The sequence below is a fragment of the Lissotriton vulgaris genome, chromosome 7 (assembly GCF_964263255.1).
Source record: "Lissotriton vulgaris chromosome 7, aLisVul1.2, whole genome shotgun sequence".
Classification (NCBI taxonomy): domain Eukaryota; kingdom Metazoa; phylum Chordata; class Amphibia; order Caudata; family Salamandridae; genus Lissotriton; species Lissotriton vulgaris.
The window spans coordinates 1,738,739,646-1,738,758,297 of record NC_141695.1 but is presented as its reverse complement, the minus strand read 5'-3'; the positions used below and the strand labels follow the sequence as shown (position 1 = coordinate 1,738,758,297).

General features: G+C 44.9%; 1 protein-coding gene and 1 long non-coding RNA gene across 2 annotated transcripts in view; one reads left to right on the top strand and one right to left on the bottom strand.

Annotated features, from left to right (window-relative positions):
• The window catches only part of LOC147706528 (alpha-2-macroglobulin-like protein 1), a 268,374-nt gene that overhangs the window by 370 nt on the left and 249,352 nt on the right, over positions 1-18,652 (bottom strand). Inside the window, exons 31-35 of the mRNA XM_086932997.1 lie at positions 11,651-11,775; positions 7,325-7,415; positions 4,354-4,422; positions 2,941-3,043; positions 1,762-1,803 (exon numbers count right to left, since the gene is read on the bottom strand). Of these exons, the coding sequence (XP_086789123.1) occupies positions 1,762-1,803; positions 2,941-3,043; positions 4,354-4,422; positions 7,325-7,415; positions 11,651-11,775 (430 nt within the window). The remainder of the gene's footprint in view (positions 1-1,761; positions 1,804-2,940; positions 3,044-4,353; positions 4,423-7,324; positions 7,416-11,650; positions 11,776-18,652) is intronic.
• The window catches only part of LOC147706529 (uncharacterized), a 137,676-nt gene that overhangs the window by 24,614 nt on the left and 94,410 nt on the right, over positions 1-18,652 (top strand). Inside the window, exon 2 of the long non-coding RNA XR_015297663.1 lies at positions 11,563-11,607. This is a non-coding gene — a long non-coding RNA (uncharacterized LOC147706529). The remainder of the gene's footprint in view (positions 1-11,562; positions 11,608-18,652) is intronic.

Here is an 18,652-nt window from a genome sequence, read left to right as displayed (position 1 = left end):
TAAAACCTTCTGTGACCTTACAGTGCTAAATGACATGATGTAAATATTACTGCCAAAAGAACCGTCGTTAAAATGCACAAGAAGCACACCTGTGTTTCAAACATACAGCACCCCATAGAGGCCACACATGAGACCTGCAGTGAGTGTTATGCTACCTGTGCATCAGTAGCAACTTACACCGTCAAGAGAACTAGTGTAACTTTACACTGCCAGGATACCGCACGTAACTTTACACTGCCAGGATACCGCACGTAACTTTACGCTGCCAGAACACCGCACGTAACTTTAAACTGTCAGGTGAACTAGTCTAACTTTACACTGCCAGTATACCGCATGTAACTTACACTGCTAGCAGAACTGGTGTAGCTTTACACTGCCAGTAGCAGAGCTGGTTTAGCTTTACACTGCCAACAACAGAACTGGTGTAGCTTTACACTGCCAGCAGCAGAACTGGTGTAGCTTTACACTGCCAGCAGCACTGGTGTAGCTTTACACTGTCAGCAGCACTACTGGTGTAGCTTTACACTGCCAGGACACCAGATGTAACTTTACACTGCCAGGACACCAGATGTAACTTTACACTGCCAGGACATCAGATGTAACTTTACACTGCCAGGACATCAGATGTAACTTTACACTGCCAGGACACCAGATGTAACTTTACACTGCCAGCAGAATTGGTGTAACTTTACACTGTTGGACACCAGATGTAACTTTACACTGGCAGGAACCAGATGCAACTTAATACGGTCATGACAACTGGCGTAATTTTACACTGTTGGACACCGGATGTAACTTTACACTGTCCGTAGAAGTGGTGGAACTTAACACTGCAAGGAGAACTAGGGAGAACTGGTGTAGCTTTAAACTTCCAAGATACCTGCTCTACATCATCACTGACAGGGGACCTGATGTTCAATTACAGTGGCCAAAGACCTGCAGTAAAGTCACCTTGCCAGAAGGTGTGACCGAAGTGTACACTACTGTGGTCCCTGGTGCGAGACCTGCTGTGAATGTACAGTGGAAAGAGGCTGACCATACAGTTACACTGGCAGGACATCTGATGCAGTTACACTGCCAGAGACCCGTTGTAAAGGTACTTAACCAAGAGAGCTGGTGTAAGTGACAGTGTCAAGAGACCAGGTGTAGAGATAGGAAACCAGTGTGGAACATACACTGCCATTAGATCTGCTGTAAAACTGCACTTACAGAGACCTCATGTAAATGTTCATTGCCAAGAAACGTGGGGGCATATTAGCAAGAACCTCGTTAAAATTATAGACGTTTAAGCGGCAGGAAACTGCAGGTAAAACAGCGATAATGGGCTTGCTAATATGCATTATAAAATGCCAATAGAAATCCAGGTTAGATGTGCAGGACACCTAACCTGGGCTTCTATTGGAATTCCATTGAACATATTATCAAGCCCATTAGCGCAGTTTTAGCAGCAGTTTTCTGCCGCTAAAGCGGCGATAATTTTATCGCCTGTCTTGATAATATGCCTGTGGTGTACATGTGCAGAGCTAAAAGACTAGTGATTCTAATATACACTGCTGGGGGCTCAAGTATACATGCACTGTGCACAGTGAACTGCTGATGGGGACACTGGAGCAAGTACGGTAGGGAGAGATGGGGCAGGGAAGGGAAAGAAGAACCAGGAGAGAGAGTGAGTAAAACAGTCAAGAGCAGGACCACTGAGGGGGGGGGGGGTGTTCGTCAAGCTGCTGCAGAGAGGAGCCTGCTCTTCACCAGTACACCTACCTGCACTGCAGGGGGCGTTGTACTCTGTTACTGCATTGTCACCTGCAAGGGAAGGAGAAACAATGGTCAGAACAGGCTCAATTAATGGCTGGTCTCATTTCTCAGGTAGAGGTAGATTTATCAACACTGTCCTGCAAACACAACAAAATCAATGTACCCCCATTACAATTTAGGGGGGGGGGATAACACAAAGCAGGGATTACACAGCAAAATGGGCCTGCTTCCCCTAAGGAAAGCTAGCGCCTAGTAAGTACAGCTGCCCCGTGGTAAGTGGGAACGCCTGCCTTATGGGAGGCATTATTTACTTGAAGGGCTCCCCGTCTGCTGGAAGTAGTCATTTCAAAGCATTCTTGGGGAGATATCTATTGTCTAACGCAGTGCACAATTTCACAATGATGATTTATAAAGACATAGGGAGACAGTTACAGGTTGGTAAAGCATAAGCACCTGCGTAAATCAGGGGTGCTTCTTCCAGGCCTAACCCATGGTTCCCCAACTATATAGCGACGGAGAAAGTGCTGGGTTTAGACAGCAGAACCTGAGCTAGCTCCACTATCGGAAACAGCCTTTTCCCACAGGGTTCTCGCGTCGTGGTAACAGGCGGCCATTTTTTAAGTGGGGCGGGTTAAGGACCACTAAATCTGCCTGCTTGGGTCAGCCATGGAGGGCAGGTCAGGTATCTAAAACATGGCCGTCCCTGGCAGAGAATTCATTCAAAGGCCTTGCATGAAGGGAGAAATATCTTGTCCATCAGAATAACTGATTTTAGTTTCTGAAGAATCAGCTCCCTTTTGGAGATCAATCTTTAAAAACAATAACTGTTGCAGGCAGGCGTGGACCTGATACTCCGCGTCTTCCCAGAAAGGAGTGAAGCTCACATGGTCTCCTACTATTTAAAAGAACGTAGATCCAGGGTTAGCAGAAGTGGCTTCAACCACTCTTTGACTCACGCCTGACCCTTTGTCCCAACCTCAGTCATGCAGCTGCCTCCTGTTTGCTACTGACGGGCTATGAGGAGTGAAAGGTCTTGAAAGTAGAAAGAACAAACATTGGTTTACATTTCATTTACTTCCTGTTCTTACTGCTGCCTTCATGAACCCCAAGACCAAGGTACCAAGAGCTGTGACCAGGACAGCAGCTCCTACCATTCGCTTTCGCTCATTGACTTCGAGGTCTCACCTTTCTCGTAGTAGTCGTAGACCATCACCGTGGCTGGCTTCATGTCCTTCACCTCATTGTCCTGCTCCAGTGAGAAGCTAAACTGATGAGGGGTCTTGTCAAGCTAACAGAGAAAACACACAAAAAATGTGAGGAACACGTTTACCACAGAAAACCTGCAAGATATTTAATGGCTACAGAGATCCACCCGCACCAACAATTGGGAAAATAAAAGTATTCAGACACCGCTGGTCAACAAGGGAAGGGTATTTGTTAGGCGCATAAGTCGTAGGCATTTTAGCTTGACTTTAGGAGATTCAAATTATATGAGGTGGAAAAAGCCACCTAATAGACCTTTGGATTAAAACTACTTTTAACGCTTTCTCCCTGTAATCAGGAGTCACAGGCTACACTCCGGACTCGTCTTTATAAGCAAAGGCTACTTCTCTCACAGTATTCACCACAGGATGCACCTCACAATGTTTCCCTTGACAACAAGTTTCCATGTAGCAGTAAAATTGAAGATGGACCATTGTGCTAAATCTTGAGGTGACTGAGTCCCCCAGAACTTCACAGCCTCCTGAATTCTAGTATTAAGGCAAACACTCATGATGATGACACTATCTTAAGTCAATACACACTGGACTCATGGCCTGACTTAGAGTTTTTTTGATAAGTAAGTGCAAAATCTGGAAGAGCGTCCACTGGTGGAGTCTACTCCCATCTTCCTGGTGGATAAAAGTCTATTAGTAGAGTCTCTGCAACATTTCGCATGGTCTACAGAAATCAGATGATTTCCCATTGCCTTCAAACTCTAAATCAGGCTGCCAATCAATCCATAATGTCACTGAAATAGTTAATGAGAATGGGAAATGGATTCTGGGAGATGTAAATAATGTTGATACAGTGTAGGTCCTCTCATGTAAACCCTCCTGTTCAGTGTTCCTATAATGTCAAGGCCTTTTAGATTTAGGGCCGATTAACAAAGGTAAACTTAGACCAAAACTCTAAGTTTATAATTTTCTGTATTCACAAAGGTAAGTCAAGAGTCCACACTCGGGCAGACTTTACGCACCTAGGGCAGAATCTCCACCCAAGTGCGGAAATTCCTCTCCGCACCCAGAGTGGAATCTCCGCACTCGGGGGGGGAAATATCTCTCGGGCAGATCTCCGCCCCGGGGGCGGAGATTCCATCCCGAGTGCTGGCGTCAAGATACTAATCTAAGCTGTTTTGCTTTTTATGTGAATGATCATAATATGATCGAATAAATTGCTACAACTACTACTACTCACAACTTACCTTTGTGAATACTGAAAAGTAGTAAAGATAGACTTTTGGTCTAAACTTAGACCAAAACACAAACTTTACCTTTGTGTATAAGGCTCTCAATGTCCAACTGTATATAATAAATAGAAGAAAAGTGCAGCTCTCACCTGATCCAGGTAGATGGTTACTTGATCTGGTCTGATTTCCAATTTCTTAACATCCTTCTTGTCCTTCAGCTGCGAACAAAAAAGCACAGTTGAGTGTATGCATCCCAGGGTCCTTGAGCCCCTCCTATTACTATGCATCTTTTTCACCCACCTGTTTATGTGCACGTCACTGCTCCAGGGTGCTGCCACTCTTTCACACTCAATGCTTCCATGCATCAGTCACCTTTGTGGCTATGCTTTTTGTCTCCCTCTCCCCCCTGTTACTTGCTCTCTCGTGTCTTGCTGTCATCTTTCTCTGTCCCATTCTGTCTCACTTTGTGTATCTGTCACTGACTAGATGCGTCTTATATCAATCTGAGACTCTCTCCTCTTTGCTTTCAACACAAACTCAACCATACCCAGCTCTTCCTTTATCAGGAACTAATGTGACATCATACTTTAAATATTGTTTTGGCTCATACACGTATAGTGGCCAAATTTGAATAATAGTGATACATGTGTAAATTCTTCAACAACTTCAGAATATTACTATAGTTATCAGAATGTTTTGGAAATATAGAAGCAAGTTGGATGGTGGAACCTTTCTTTAAGAAGCACCTGACCAAAATAGCCCAATTAATATTTCCCCTCTAAATATCAACGAGGGAGTAGTGTGCACACTGACAACCACCCACCATCACAATGGCAGTTCTATATAGAACTTCGGGATACAGACGTAATTTTAAGCAAAGGTGCACCACAACAGGGACATGTGAAAACTAAGGTCTTCTAGTTTGCACAAAAGATATATACAAAAGAAATTTCTCATATGAAACCGGACAAATCTTTTCTCAAAAAAGATTTTTCTTTATTTATTCCAAATGTTAAAGGACACAGCCGACGCGTTTCGTCCCTACGGGGACTTCTTCAGGGCGAGATAAGTAGAGGAATCTCCTTTAGCGCGACGATGTTGTGTTGGAGAAGTCCAGATGTGACTTTTATGGTCAAATTGAGTGTGGTGGCTGGAACACTGGTTCAAAGACGTCCAGAGTTTCGTATGGTTCAATAAATAGCAAAATATTCTCCTAAAATTCGATAGGGGACCTGCGGTTCCTGGAACTAGCATTCATATGTAGTTTGGAGGAAAAGGGATGTGTGTTGAATAATGGGACATCCCATGGGGTCAATATTTTCAAAGATTGCAGCAAGTCAAAAGGAGTGCTTGGCCATTGATTCAGTGGCTTCAAGCAACATGACCCCTTTCTTGTATTGTTTTAGTTTATGGTATGATGTACAAATATCCGTACTCATTCGAATTCCGCTACAGATTAGTAAAAACAACGCTGTTCCAGACACGTCCGTGGTAGTGTGTCGTCCCCTTCCCGTCTGAACCAGTTCGTATAGAGCCAGGTCCCCTATCGAATTTTAGGAGAATATTTTGCTATTTATTGAACCATACGAAACTCTGGACGTCTTTGAACCAGTGTTCCAGCCACCACACTCAATTTGACCATAGAAGTCACATCTGGACTTCTCCAACACAACATTGTCGCGCTAAAGGAGATTCCTCTACTTTCAACTTCAATGTGTGCCTCATTAGCACACATGAACTTGTAAAACTTAATTTTGTTAAATGATTGCTTATGTGCAGGAAGAACACCAATCTGGAAATAATCATAAGAGGTGATTTACTTGTTCTATTTGTGCTGCAGAATGCAGCATGCATAGAAAGAGGAAAAAAGAACCTCGTTGCGCCTCCCTACCCCTCCCCTGGGAAGTCGAAGCATTCAGACGCATTTCCAGGTTTACGATATCTCGTAAATCTGAAAATGTGTCAGGTTCCATGGGTGTTGTGTGGGCCGTATTTACAAGGCCAGGAAAAGCCACAAAGCTTGGCTTTTCCTGTCCTTATAAATATGGGGCAGCAAAATGCGCTGCCAGTGCGGCACAACAAGTGCCCTTTTACCCCGCAGCAGAATATAATCTCACATTGGTAGGCAAGCGTCTCAGTGAACGGTAAGGATGCAGTTGGTTCTAGACCAAACTATCATTAACAAATATCATCTTGGTCTTCTACCCTTAGCAGATACCACGGCTAGTGCTTGAAGAAGTGAAATGATGAAAGATTGCATATAGAAAGCATGTGGAAGGGGGACAACCATTTCTAATTCCACTTGTGATGGAAATAGGTAGAGAAGAGGGAATATTTATAGATATTACCACCCAAGTGCATAGATCTACAGAGCTTATACTTTTTAGGAATACATTAACAAACTATCGCTGACCAAAGGAAGGCCCTTAAACCTAATTTCTTTTGGTGGCAAATATTTTTAAATTGTTTTGGGAAAAACACCGACCACTTTTGCACCAAATAAATCAGTTGAGAAAGAAAATAATTACGAATTTTAATGGAAACGGTTACATTTGGGAATACTGCTGACAATCTCTGTCTCCCCCCCATGCAGTAAATCTGCATGAAATTCAGGTGCATGATTTTGGGAAATATTGGAATGGCTGGCCAAGCAAATTTAGTTTTTCTGGAAAATTCGCAACATGTTGCATTGATGTGTTAAGGTCAGTGACATGAAAGAGGGCATTATATGTGGGGTGGCCTTGCAAGGAACAGGTTGGAAAGGAAGTTAAATCTCTCATATTTCATGGTGTGTAGAGTAGATGTGTCCACATGATAAAAATAAGAACCAAGCTACAAAATAAAATGTGACAAATGTGACCATGCACTTTTCGGTATCATAATTTCCCACTAGGTGAAAAGCCTGCATGATTACTTTGTGCTCCTTGGAGAACTGCAGGAAATCTACCACGGTCATATTTTCAGAATTACTCCCGAGTATTTTTGTGAATGTTGTGACAGTCAGAAATGTGCTCCATTCAGGAAAGGAAATCCAGAGGAAATAGTAAATTTACAACTCAGATTCCGGCAGGAACATCCCACCACGACCTTTCACCTTGAGCCGTAATTGCCCCATCTCACCTCTCGCACAGAGCTCTTCACGGGAATAAACCCGGACACCATGTCCACCACGATGAGGGCCATGTTCGAAGTCTCCCGGGTTCCGATGTAGCTGTGGAAGCAGAAAGAGGAGTGAGACATTTGTAATGCCATCCTGTTTGGACTCAATCATGGGTCAAGAGTAGACCAGATTAAATGGTCCTCAAAAATCAAATCTCCCCCACCCTTGCACAATGCAAATATTGGATGAAGGTCTAAGGGGGTTTGGAGCAACACCGACAATCCAACATCTGGCCACTCACAGGAGAGGATTTGTTATGTTATTATAATGTGTATATATACACAAGGGGTATTACATTTACTTTGTAGGAGTCTGCTCTAAATTAACATTGAGTGGTGATTTGTAACTTTGTGTGCGACACAAGAGAGCTAAAGAAAAGGGGCTTTTGCCTCAGTGCACACTTTTGACTACCTCGGAGTGTATCACCTAGACTTAATGGGTGAACACTAGATTTAAAGAGAACACTTTAGGGTATTGGCAACGTAGAGTTGTTTTCAGTATTGTTTGGTATGTATATATTTTATGTTTTTCTGTATGGTTTTGTGCAAATGTATTTGTTTGAAGATCGGCCCACAGTGTATGTGTGCCTTAAATCTACTTAGGTAAAAAAAATATTTGAAGTACTGAAGACTGGAGCTAGGGTAATGAAATGTTCCCTATGTTAAAATAAAAATTGAATATTAATCCCCCCATACCAATCGTTTTTGTACATGATTATTATAATTTGTATAGCGCACTAATACTTATGGGTGTCTAGTTGCTTCCGGTTCAGCATACTGTGTAAGGAAAAACTAGTTTCTAAAAAGCCATGTCTTGAGTAGATAAAGTGGAAGAGAGTTCCATTCCTTGATGGTATTGTAACTGAAACTCCTCCCACCCCAGTTCGTCCTTTCAAATCTAGAGGTGGGCATCAAGTTGGCATTGGCCGAACACAACGGTCATCCAGGATAATTTAATTAGTGCTGGTGATTTCAATACAACATTTAAATCTTTTGACAATGACACTAATACCATCCTTGAAACTGAAGATGAGGCCTAGGGTGTTCCATCATTAACTGCCCCCAATAAAAAGCTGGACAGATGCAGTGCACCAGCTATTGACACTCACACTAACATTGGGGCTGAGGGCCTGTGATGGGTGCACCCCCATTGCTTCTACTGCCCTTTACACTTTAATAGTCCAGGTGCCTTTAGCAGGATCGACTATGTACTGATTGCTCTTCTCCTCTGGAACTTTGGTATAGACAAGAAAGTCATACCTGGGGTAGCTATCGATCATAATGCCCTGCACTGCACATTGAATATACAGCTGCGGCCCGTGCAGGTAAGAGCAGTGGGGCCCGGTTGCGGGATTCCGACGAACGAAGACGAGGGGAAATTAAATAAATCATCAATTTCCCTCATCGTCCGTAAAAATCCCCCCTCCTGGCGCTCCACCGCCTCGCTGCTATTACCTGCACGGACCGCGGCCGATAATATATTCAGGCACTTTGTAAGCATTCCCTTTCACATAGAGTGGATTTTATCCCTTCTAATACCAGGCGTAGAGTGAATGGCTCATTGTTGCCGCTAAGCCCGTTTTAATAGGGCCTTGGATAACGCTCTTACGCATCTTACCAGCTCTATTTGCTCACAACACGCTAACTATGATGCCCTTGATCTTTATGTTTCTGATCCAAACAACTGTTCTGCCTATATGAATATGCGAAGCAACTTAATTGCAAAAGGGATGGCCACCCCTCTAGTTAGAAAGCGGCTGCGATTGTTCCTGTGCATAAAAAGGTCCCTAGGGATTCCCCCAATTAATTAAGTCCTATTAGTCTAATTGGTGAGACCAAAAGATCTTTTGCAGCAGATATTGTATCATCTCGACCACTGGATAGAGGAACACAGTGCTTTGTCGAATCTCCAAGAGGGCTTCAAAAGCCAGGTTAGATTTATTACCATCTACTGGAAAACTGTTCTACTTGAAAAGTGACACTCATACCTGGTGTTTGTGGACTTCAAATCCGCGTTCGACCTAGCCCCCCATTCTAAACTATGGGAGACGCTGAAGAACAATAAGATCCTGTTAGACTTTTGGGCTATATTTATTCATCAGGATATGTACGCCCAAGTCCGCTGGGGGTGAACTGACTGAGAAGGTTTAGGTCCATAAAGGTGTCTGCGAGGGAAGCATTTTTGTGCCCACATTGTTTTCTTTATTGTTTGCAGATGACCCTTTACTTATATCTAAGACACCATCAGGCCTATAAATCTTGATAGATAGATTCCTGTCTTTACGCAATGACCGTGGGTTGGTGATCAATCACCCAAAAACTAAATTCATGGCCATTAGCCCATATCGGTCTTACATAGGTTCCATCATGTTAGAGGGAAAACCTTTGGATAAGGTAAATGAGTTCAATTACATGAGTTTAACATTGTCCAAAGATATATCTTGGTCTTGCCATTTGGACAACAGCTATTTGAAATGAACCCATCAAGCCATAGCTATCATAAGGCTATACAAATCCTCTATATGTAGATACATTTCTCTTGCCCTAAAAATTTGTAGACATCATGCCCCTATAGTTTTAGAGAGACCATTCAACTTTACCAAGTGTTTTAGTTGTGGCTTAGGGATATGGTGGAGGGACCAACTGTATTGCGTCTCCTCACTGACGAGTAACTTTGGTTCTCCGAGGCAAAATGGTCAACTTAGGGCTTGTGGAGGTGAATCACATCTCGCACTGCGACCCACCCATCCACGATAACTTACCCCCAATCATTTTAACAGAAAACTTCTCTTTCTCTCTGCATGAGATTATAGGGAAGGTGTACTACAGCTATGAGCTCAGGTTTTCAGATAAAAAAGTTTGTTGGATAATTTTCCAACAGAAACACTTTTTTTTCAATAGTTTTCCACTAAAACATTTCATACTGTGAAATGTATCTGCTAAAGGTAAGGTTTGCTGGGTTGTTTATTGACAAAATCCTGGCTGCGCTCTGTTCTGCCCCACTCTTTTTTAAAAGAGTCCAAATATATAGAAGTAGGCCCATTTCCACATTGGAATCCATCAGATTCATCTTCTCTGTCACTTATTTAATCCAAATTTATGATTTTAACATTTCCTAACCATCAAAGAATCATTGTGCTGTGGACACATGGAAGCGTGGATCCATTGGTGGCAACAGTGAGCGGGAACCCCAACACTACAACAGCCATGAGTATGGTGGAAACTGCTACTACACTGAAAAGATGTTTACTCTGTGGCAAAGAAATGCAGTTTTGTAATACAAAGCTGTTTGGTGACTGTTACTGTTAAGTAATGATTAATTTCATCCTAATTATTATAACCTTCTCATTTTAATCTATGTGTCATCACAGTTTCTATTGTAAAGGGTTTCTGAACCAATAGTGATGCTATTGTCAAATGGATATGCAAGGTTCACCAAGCACAGATATATCACCTTGCTGGAGACTGCCTTTAACGGCCTCTACTAAAAGTAAGCTCAATGTTACTAACCAAAGCAAAACATATGAGGAAGCAGGAGTACTTCTTTCAGTAGTAAAATCCGTCCTCCAAGAATCTTACTCTGAGATTTTAGGATAGAAAACATGAGGTAACATTGGGGCAACCTGCCATCTTTTCCGAACATGGAAAAAACCCCAAGTGAGGCAGGAAGCGTGGGAGATGAACATTCTGCAGGTAGTTTCCACATTAGAATTACAGAGCCACCAGGCCCGTCGTCTCCATTATCTCTATTAAGGTAGCTTTCTAATGCCTCCAGAGAGTCAATGGTGGTTACTAATGTTGCTAAGTGAATCGAATTGGCACCCACCTCAATAACACTTCACTGGTAACCAGGTGCAGCATTAACTGCGCTCTCAGTAACAGTTCATGAATGTGGGTGGGTTTTTGACATTTAACTGTTTTCTAAATTTTCCATTGTTTAGTTATTAGACATAAAAATGATATATATTATAAAGTTTTTCTTCCCCAAGACAAAATGCAGATCTATTTAATTTCTTAAGCAGTTTTACTTATTTCCCTGAGAATAAAGACAAATACAACTATATTTTGCTTAGGTTTTTTAAACTATTGAAATAAGGGCTTGTAGGGTGGTTGCACCCACAAAAACCATGAAAATTTAAAATTTTACACAATTGCCCAAGTACATTTCAATTTGAAGCTTTACTTAATTCCCCATTTAGATACTTCCTCGACTGCTGGACATTTTCACGATGACTGGAAACCTGGTAAGTATGTGGTATAATCATGATGTAATTAAGAGATTCTCACCTGGCAGTGACTGTGACCCCGAACTTTGATTTTGCTGCTTCTGTGCAACTCTCCGGATCTGTCCTTACAGCCAGCTTGAAAGTGGCATCGCTCTTCGGAGGCGGAATGTTGTACCTCAAAGTTGTCTGCCAGGAAAAAATTTAAATAAGCAAATTGAGTAAATCTGAGAGAGCGCCAGATAAAAAAGGGAGGTAGTTTTCAGATTTGCTGCTATTGAGAAGCCTTTTAAAAATATTTTATTAATGTAACTTAAAAGAATCATTTAGTAGTGCGGTCTCATCTCCTTGGCCTTAGATACAGAACAACTTGGAAAATCAAGGTCTACTGTCCACAGAACACCAACCGGCCCATTCAGGAGAATCATTCAGGTCAAGGGTTTTTCTGCTCATGGAAACACTTATTGGTATATTTTATTCTAAATTGATCGAGGTACTACCTGATGATGTAGAGGCATGTCAACACAAGTGGGCTTTGTGTTTCAATTTGTTATTGAAATTTATACATAAAAACACATATTATATTAACTGTATGCATAGTCATACAATAAATATAGAAGAAATTTTTTTATATAAGCATATAGTAAAACTTTCTAAATGATTAATCATGCTATATAAATTAATACATAACAAACATAGATGCAAATACAAATATGTGGATTTATATTGAGGCCATAAAAGATGGAATTAAGGAAAGGGGGAAGAGAAAGGGAAAGAAAGAAGGGATCACAAAAGAAAGCGATAAAGGGAAAATGTACAAATATGAAGCATAATGCATTGTGAGTATGTTCCAAGGAAAAGAAGGAGACACTCATAACAAAGTAATTATGCTGATTCAAAGAAAGATAAAAAGTAATATTCTTTGCTAAAACAAAATTAAATAAATTACATTATCTGCCTGTTCGCCTGCTTATCCTGCCACCTTTCGCGACACCCGCTTCGCGGGTGCCGCTCATCTGGATCTTGACCCCCTCCTCCCTGATGTGAGCGGCTCCACAGTCGGTGGAGAGCAAACGCGCTCCCAGGTTGAGCCCTTTGAAACCTACACAGCGCGTGGAGCCTACCGGGGGACTGCGAGGACCAGCAGCCTCAGCTTCACACAGCTGGTGCCTCTTCCCCCGGCGGCCACGCCCCCAGCCTCCGATGATATCAACGCCGGGGTTCTCTGGCTGAGTGGGTGCCTCCTGGGATTTTACCTTTTGCCGTGAGAGAGACAGACTCCTGCTGCCTGTTCGCCTGCTTATCCTGCCACCTTTCGCGACACCCGCTTCGCGGGTGCCGCTCATCTGCATCTTGACCCCCTCCTCCCTGGTGTGAGCGGCTCCACAGTCGGTGGAGAGCAAACGCGCTCCCAGGTTAAGCCCTTTGAAACCTACACAGCGCGTGGAGCCTACCGGGGGGCTGCGAGGACCAGCAGCCTCAGCTTCACACAGCTGGTGCCTCTTCCCCCGGCAGCCACGCCCCCAGCCTCCGGTGATATCAACGCCGGGGTTCTCTGGCTGAGTGGGTGCCTCCTGGGATTTTACCTTTTGCCGTGAGAGAGACAGACTCCTGCTGCCTGTTCGCCTGCTTATCCTGCCACCTTTCGCGACACCCGCTTCGCGGGTGCCGCTCATCTGCATCTTGACCCCCTCCTCCCTGGTGTGAGCGGCTCTACAGTCGGTGGAGAGCAAACGCGCTCCCAGGTTGAGCCCTTTGAAACCTACACAGCGCGTGGAGCCTACCGGGGGACTGCGAGGACCAGCAGCCTCAGCTTCACACAGCTGGTGCCTCTTCCCCCGGCGGCCACGCCCCCAGCCTCCGGTGATATCAACGCCGGGGTTCTCTGGCTGAGTGGGTGCCTCCTGGGATTTTACCTTTTGCCGTGAGAGAGACAGACTCCTGCTGCCTGTTCGCCTGCTTATCCTGCCACCTTTCGCGACACCCGCTTCGCGGGTGCCGCTCATCTGCATCTTGACCCCCTCCTCCCTGGTGTGAGCGGCTCCACAGTCGGTGGAGAGCAAACGCGCTCCCAGGTTGAGCCCTTTGAAACCTACACAGCGCGTGGAGCCTACCGGGGGACTGCGAGGACCAGCAGCCTCAGCTTCACACAGCTGTTGCCTCTTCCCCCGGCGGCCACGCCCCCAACCTCCTCGTACAAATCAGGATTGGTTACTACCTCACCGCGGGACGCGCGCGGGACGCGCGCGGGACGCAGCTCCGGGCGAAGACCGGGCAAAGAGCGGGCCGTTTGAGGCCGTTCGAGTACGTGAGAGTCCGGTCCGGGCTCCGTCTCTTTGCCAGATACACTAAGGTCATTTAAAAACTTGTGAAATGAGTACTAGGGAAACCAGAAGCAAAACATCTTCCTTGGCCGCGGCCGGAGCAGCTGAAGGCCCATTGGATACCTACTTTGCTAAAGCTGGTTCTCTCCTGATTGAGGAAATTGAGGTCCTGGAGCGAAGAATCTCCCAAGAAATAGACTGGGTAAGGAGATCCTCAATGGGCCCAGTGGCCCAAGCTAGAACCCCAGAAAATAGATCTGCTATACCATCTAGTGGTAGTAAAGACCAGGTAACATGCTTAACTTTAGGTATTTCAACCACTAATCCAGAATCTACCATCGAGGTCCCGAGTGATTTTGAGGATATCAGCCTCATGACCTTACCAAATATTCAAATTCCCCAACCCACAGCAACAGAGAATAGTGAGGCAGCCAAAACCACAGAACCGAATACAGATTCCAATAGGGGGGCTAGAGAAGGGGCTATACAAAAAAAGAAGCGGGGGCCCCAAAATAAAGAAGACAATAGTATTAAATCTCCCAATCCTAAACAACCTAGAGGTAAAGGGGGGAAAGGAGCTACCTCTGTTACCATGCTAGAGAGGACAAGAATGTCATCGCCTTTCAGAACTACTAAATTAACCCCCCTAACACAGCCTACAAATACCGCCCCAGTAGATATTACCTCCGATGATATCACACTGGAGGATATAGGCACACTGCTTAGGTCCCTACTGAGTCCCCTTGAGGCTAGATTGATTAAGATCGAAGCTAGATTAGTTATCATCGAAAAGGCAACTGTGCAGTTTGCCGATTCAAGGAAACTCGATAATAGTGGACCGAAAACAGTAATAGAGGGACCAGGACCAAAGGCCATCAAGGGCAATGGACCATCAATAACTACTAACAATAAGCTTCCACCGACAAACCCCAAAGTTCCACAACCCATACCAAATAATACACCGCAACTACCAAAAGTCAATAAGGCCCCCATCCCCTCACAGCAAACAGCAACTGCCATCCCAAAAATAACCCCCTCATCGAAAGACAATGTTTTGCCTACGACAAATGCCAAGGGCGACTCATCTTCTTTTGGAGAGAAATTAAATACCAACCGCAAACATAAGCCTATAAACCTCCCCCCGGAGGCAGCACCCTATACCTTGGTCCTGGCAGGGGTTCCGGAATTAAATACTCCTATATTCGAATCCACTACCTCACTTAAAAATAAAGTTATCAACTGGCTCTCTGTAAATAGACCACTCCCGAGAGGAACAACCAGTGATATCGCTATGGTTAGAAGGGCAACGTGGGTGGGCTTCACTAGGAAATCCATTAGGGGAGACTGCATTCTGGTCTCCTTCAGAGACCCGAATACAGCCGCATACATTTGTTCCTGGGCTTCCGATGGGGATTTTGGCAGTAATATTCAACCACTTCCTCTCTCATTTTTCTACCCCTCAAATCAGTATAATTTAGAGGACCATAGATGGGGGCATTACCAAGAGTTGTTGGAGGGTTGGGAAAATCGTCCTGGGGAAGGTAATGTCCACCCACAACACAGGGGAAGACCTATAGAGCAGTTCTCTTCGTATGGGGATGAGGCTGGCTGGGAAACCGTAACAAGAAGGAGGGGGTGGGGGGTGGTGGCTATAGGAGAGGAATTCCTGGGCCACACAGAACACACTATCCAGCCTATCTATCTACCCACAATAGATATAGCGGTTTAGAGTCGGTAGACTGACTGGTGGCTGAAGAGGGGAGTGACCCACAAGCATCTCCTACGAACGAGAGCAAGCCACTCCCAGCGGAAGATATTCATATTAAGGCATCCAATATAGTTGAACTTAACCAGGTCCCAAGCATGATGGATCCCACCTCAGCCCCTGTTAATAGACCTTCTGGTATCAATTATTCCCTCACAAGTCAACTGACGCCCACTGAGCATATCCCTAATAACTCTGTTTCTATAAACCCAGCCACCACCCAACTGTCACATATATCTGTGATCTCTTGGAACGTGGCAGGCCTAGCCAACAAAATAGATTGCACAGAGTGGGGTTCTTACATCAGCTCTAAAAATATACTCCTTTTCCAAGAGACTTGGGCGCGTGAGGAGATACTATTTCCTGGTTTTGCCTCCTTTTTCAAAACCGCTAAATGGGGGGGCAGGGGTAGGCCGTCAGGGGGACTTACGACCTGGGTAGCAACAGACCTAGGCTGCCAAGCCACATGCCTAGATACCGCTTCAGATGATATATTGGCTGTTTTACTTGAGTGGCCAGACTCCACGAGGTTGCTAGCCATTAACATTTATTCAAGGCCGGTACCAATGCACAAAGAATCTGGCACTATAGACGAATTAGCTGGATTCTTAGAAGGCTTGCCATGTGAACTTCCCTGCCTGGTGGGAGGCGACTTTAATTCCCATTATGAACCACTGCCTGGACTACGCGATGGCCCTTCCCATGAGGAAGATTTATGCTGGTTCATCCCTGAGACGGTGGCTCCACCCCCAAGGGCCTGGACTCCCTTGGCCCTGCAGATAACTGCCCTCACCCTCAATTTAGGTTTAAGGGCGTGCAATGGTCGTTGCAAATCAGATATTCCCAGTATCCACACTTTTAATAAATCAGGTTGTGAATCTAGACTGGACTACATTATGGTTAAATTGTCTATGTGGCCAGCGATAATTGATTTCAAAGTTATTGAAAGAACAGACAGTGACCACAATGCTTTGGAACTGACTTACTCCCTGCCCGGGGGCGTGGTCACATCCCATGGAACGAACAAAGATAAGGGGGGTCTCCTACTTGAAAATAATCGAAGGAAAGTCAAGTGGGAGAAATTGGTCAACAGTCCAGATAGAATTCCCCAGCTATACGAAAGGATTATCCCACTTTTGGAGAATGCCTTCCAGTTAGGAAATGAGGCGCATGATGATGACAGGGGAGTAAAGCTTGCACAATTACACGCAGACATGATCAACACCCTAGAGCAGGATCTGTTTTCATCCGCAGGGAAAAGGAAAGGCCCCCTGCCCAAGAGGACTTGGTATAACGCCGCTTGCAGGGAAGCCAAGGCCCATTTGTTACTTGCCATTAAGGGTCGTTTTAAAAGGGAAGAAATCCGCGCCAGGAGAAGATTGTACAAAAACCTCCTGGAGAATGCGCGGGCAGAATGGGACCAAGATTACTGGGATAATCTCGCCAAAGCATTAACAACTAGAGATTCCCGTAAATTCTGGCGCGTAGTGGCTAATGGCACGGAGGATTTATCCTCCGCAATAGAGCCTAACATAGCTCCTACGGTATGGCAGACCCATTTTGAGGCACTGTATGCGGAGGGAGGGGGGGGGATCAAAATGTGGCCGCTATCATAAAGTCACCTAGTCCCAAAGAGGTCCCCTTCACAGAAAAAGAGGTGAGGGAGGCCATTAAAGGCTTGGCATCTGGAAAGGCTCCGGGGCTTGATGGGGTGCCTGGGGACCTGTTCAAACAGGAACCGGGGATATGGGCACCTTATCTCACCCTGATATTCAATGCCATCCTAGGGGGAATGGAGGTACCCGATACTTGGAGGGGAGCAGAGGTGGTCCCAATTTATAAAAAGGGATCCCCTCTGCTTCCTTCCAACTATCGCCCCATCAGTCTTATCGACATATCCCAAAAACTCTTCGGTAGACTGATTTTAAATCGGCTCCAGGCCTGGATAGAAGAGATGGATATCCTGTCCCCCTATCAGGCAGGATTTAGGCAGGGAGTATCCACGATAGATCAGATCTTCAGGTTAAATCTCCTCTATTGGAGAACAGCTGTAATCGAGGGCGGCACTTTGTATACTATTTTTGTAGACCTTCGTGCCGCCTTCGATTTGGTACCCAGAGCGAGGCTGTGGAGAGTCATAGAGGAGTTGAATGTCCCTGTTGACATCTTGGCAGTCCTGATGAGACTACACGATAACAACTACGCCCGCGTAAGGTGGCAAGTTAACCGAAAGGTTCCCCGTTCGCAGAGGGGTGAGACAGGGTTGTGTTCTTGCACCGACCCTGTTTTGCCTCTTTGTGAACGGGGTTGTTGCCCACCTAAACAGGATTGCCAACATTGATGCCCCAAAGTTGACAGGCAGCAGGGTGCCTGCAATTATGTTTGCTGACGACACCCTGCTGCTGTCTAAATCCCCTATGGGGATTCAACGCATCTTGGATGGTTTTCTTGAGTTCTGTTCTGAACGAGGGCTGGAAATAAACCTACAGAAAACCAAATTCATGATTTTGAATCCCAACCACCAAAATCGAGCCCCACCTAGGCTAGGCACAGTTCAATTAGAACGTGTGCACAACATTGAATATTTGGGGATTACTTTAAATGAACATCTAACGTGGACGTCTCACCAGACCAAAGTGACCATCAAACTGGCCCAGTTGGCGGGTGGCACTATGCGCCTGGCGAACAAATCTCCTTATCGCCCACTAACCCCAATTATTCATATCTATAAAACACAAGCCCGTGTGGGTGTCACATATGGGGGTGAACTGTGGGGACACTCTCATCTCCCCAAACTTCAGTCAGCTGAAAACAAATTTCTGAGACAGGTCGTTGCCTTCCCCCAGAGCACTCCATTACTTCCCCTCAGACTAGACTTGGGAATTCGACCTATAACGGAAGAGCTTGGACTTAAACCCATAACATTTTGGAGGCGTATGTGGTGTAGCCCAGATCTCACAAGTTATAGAGAGGAACT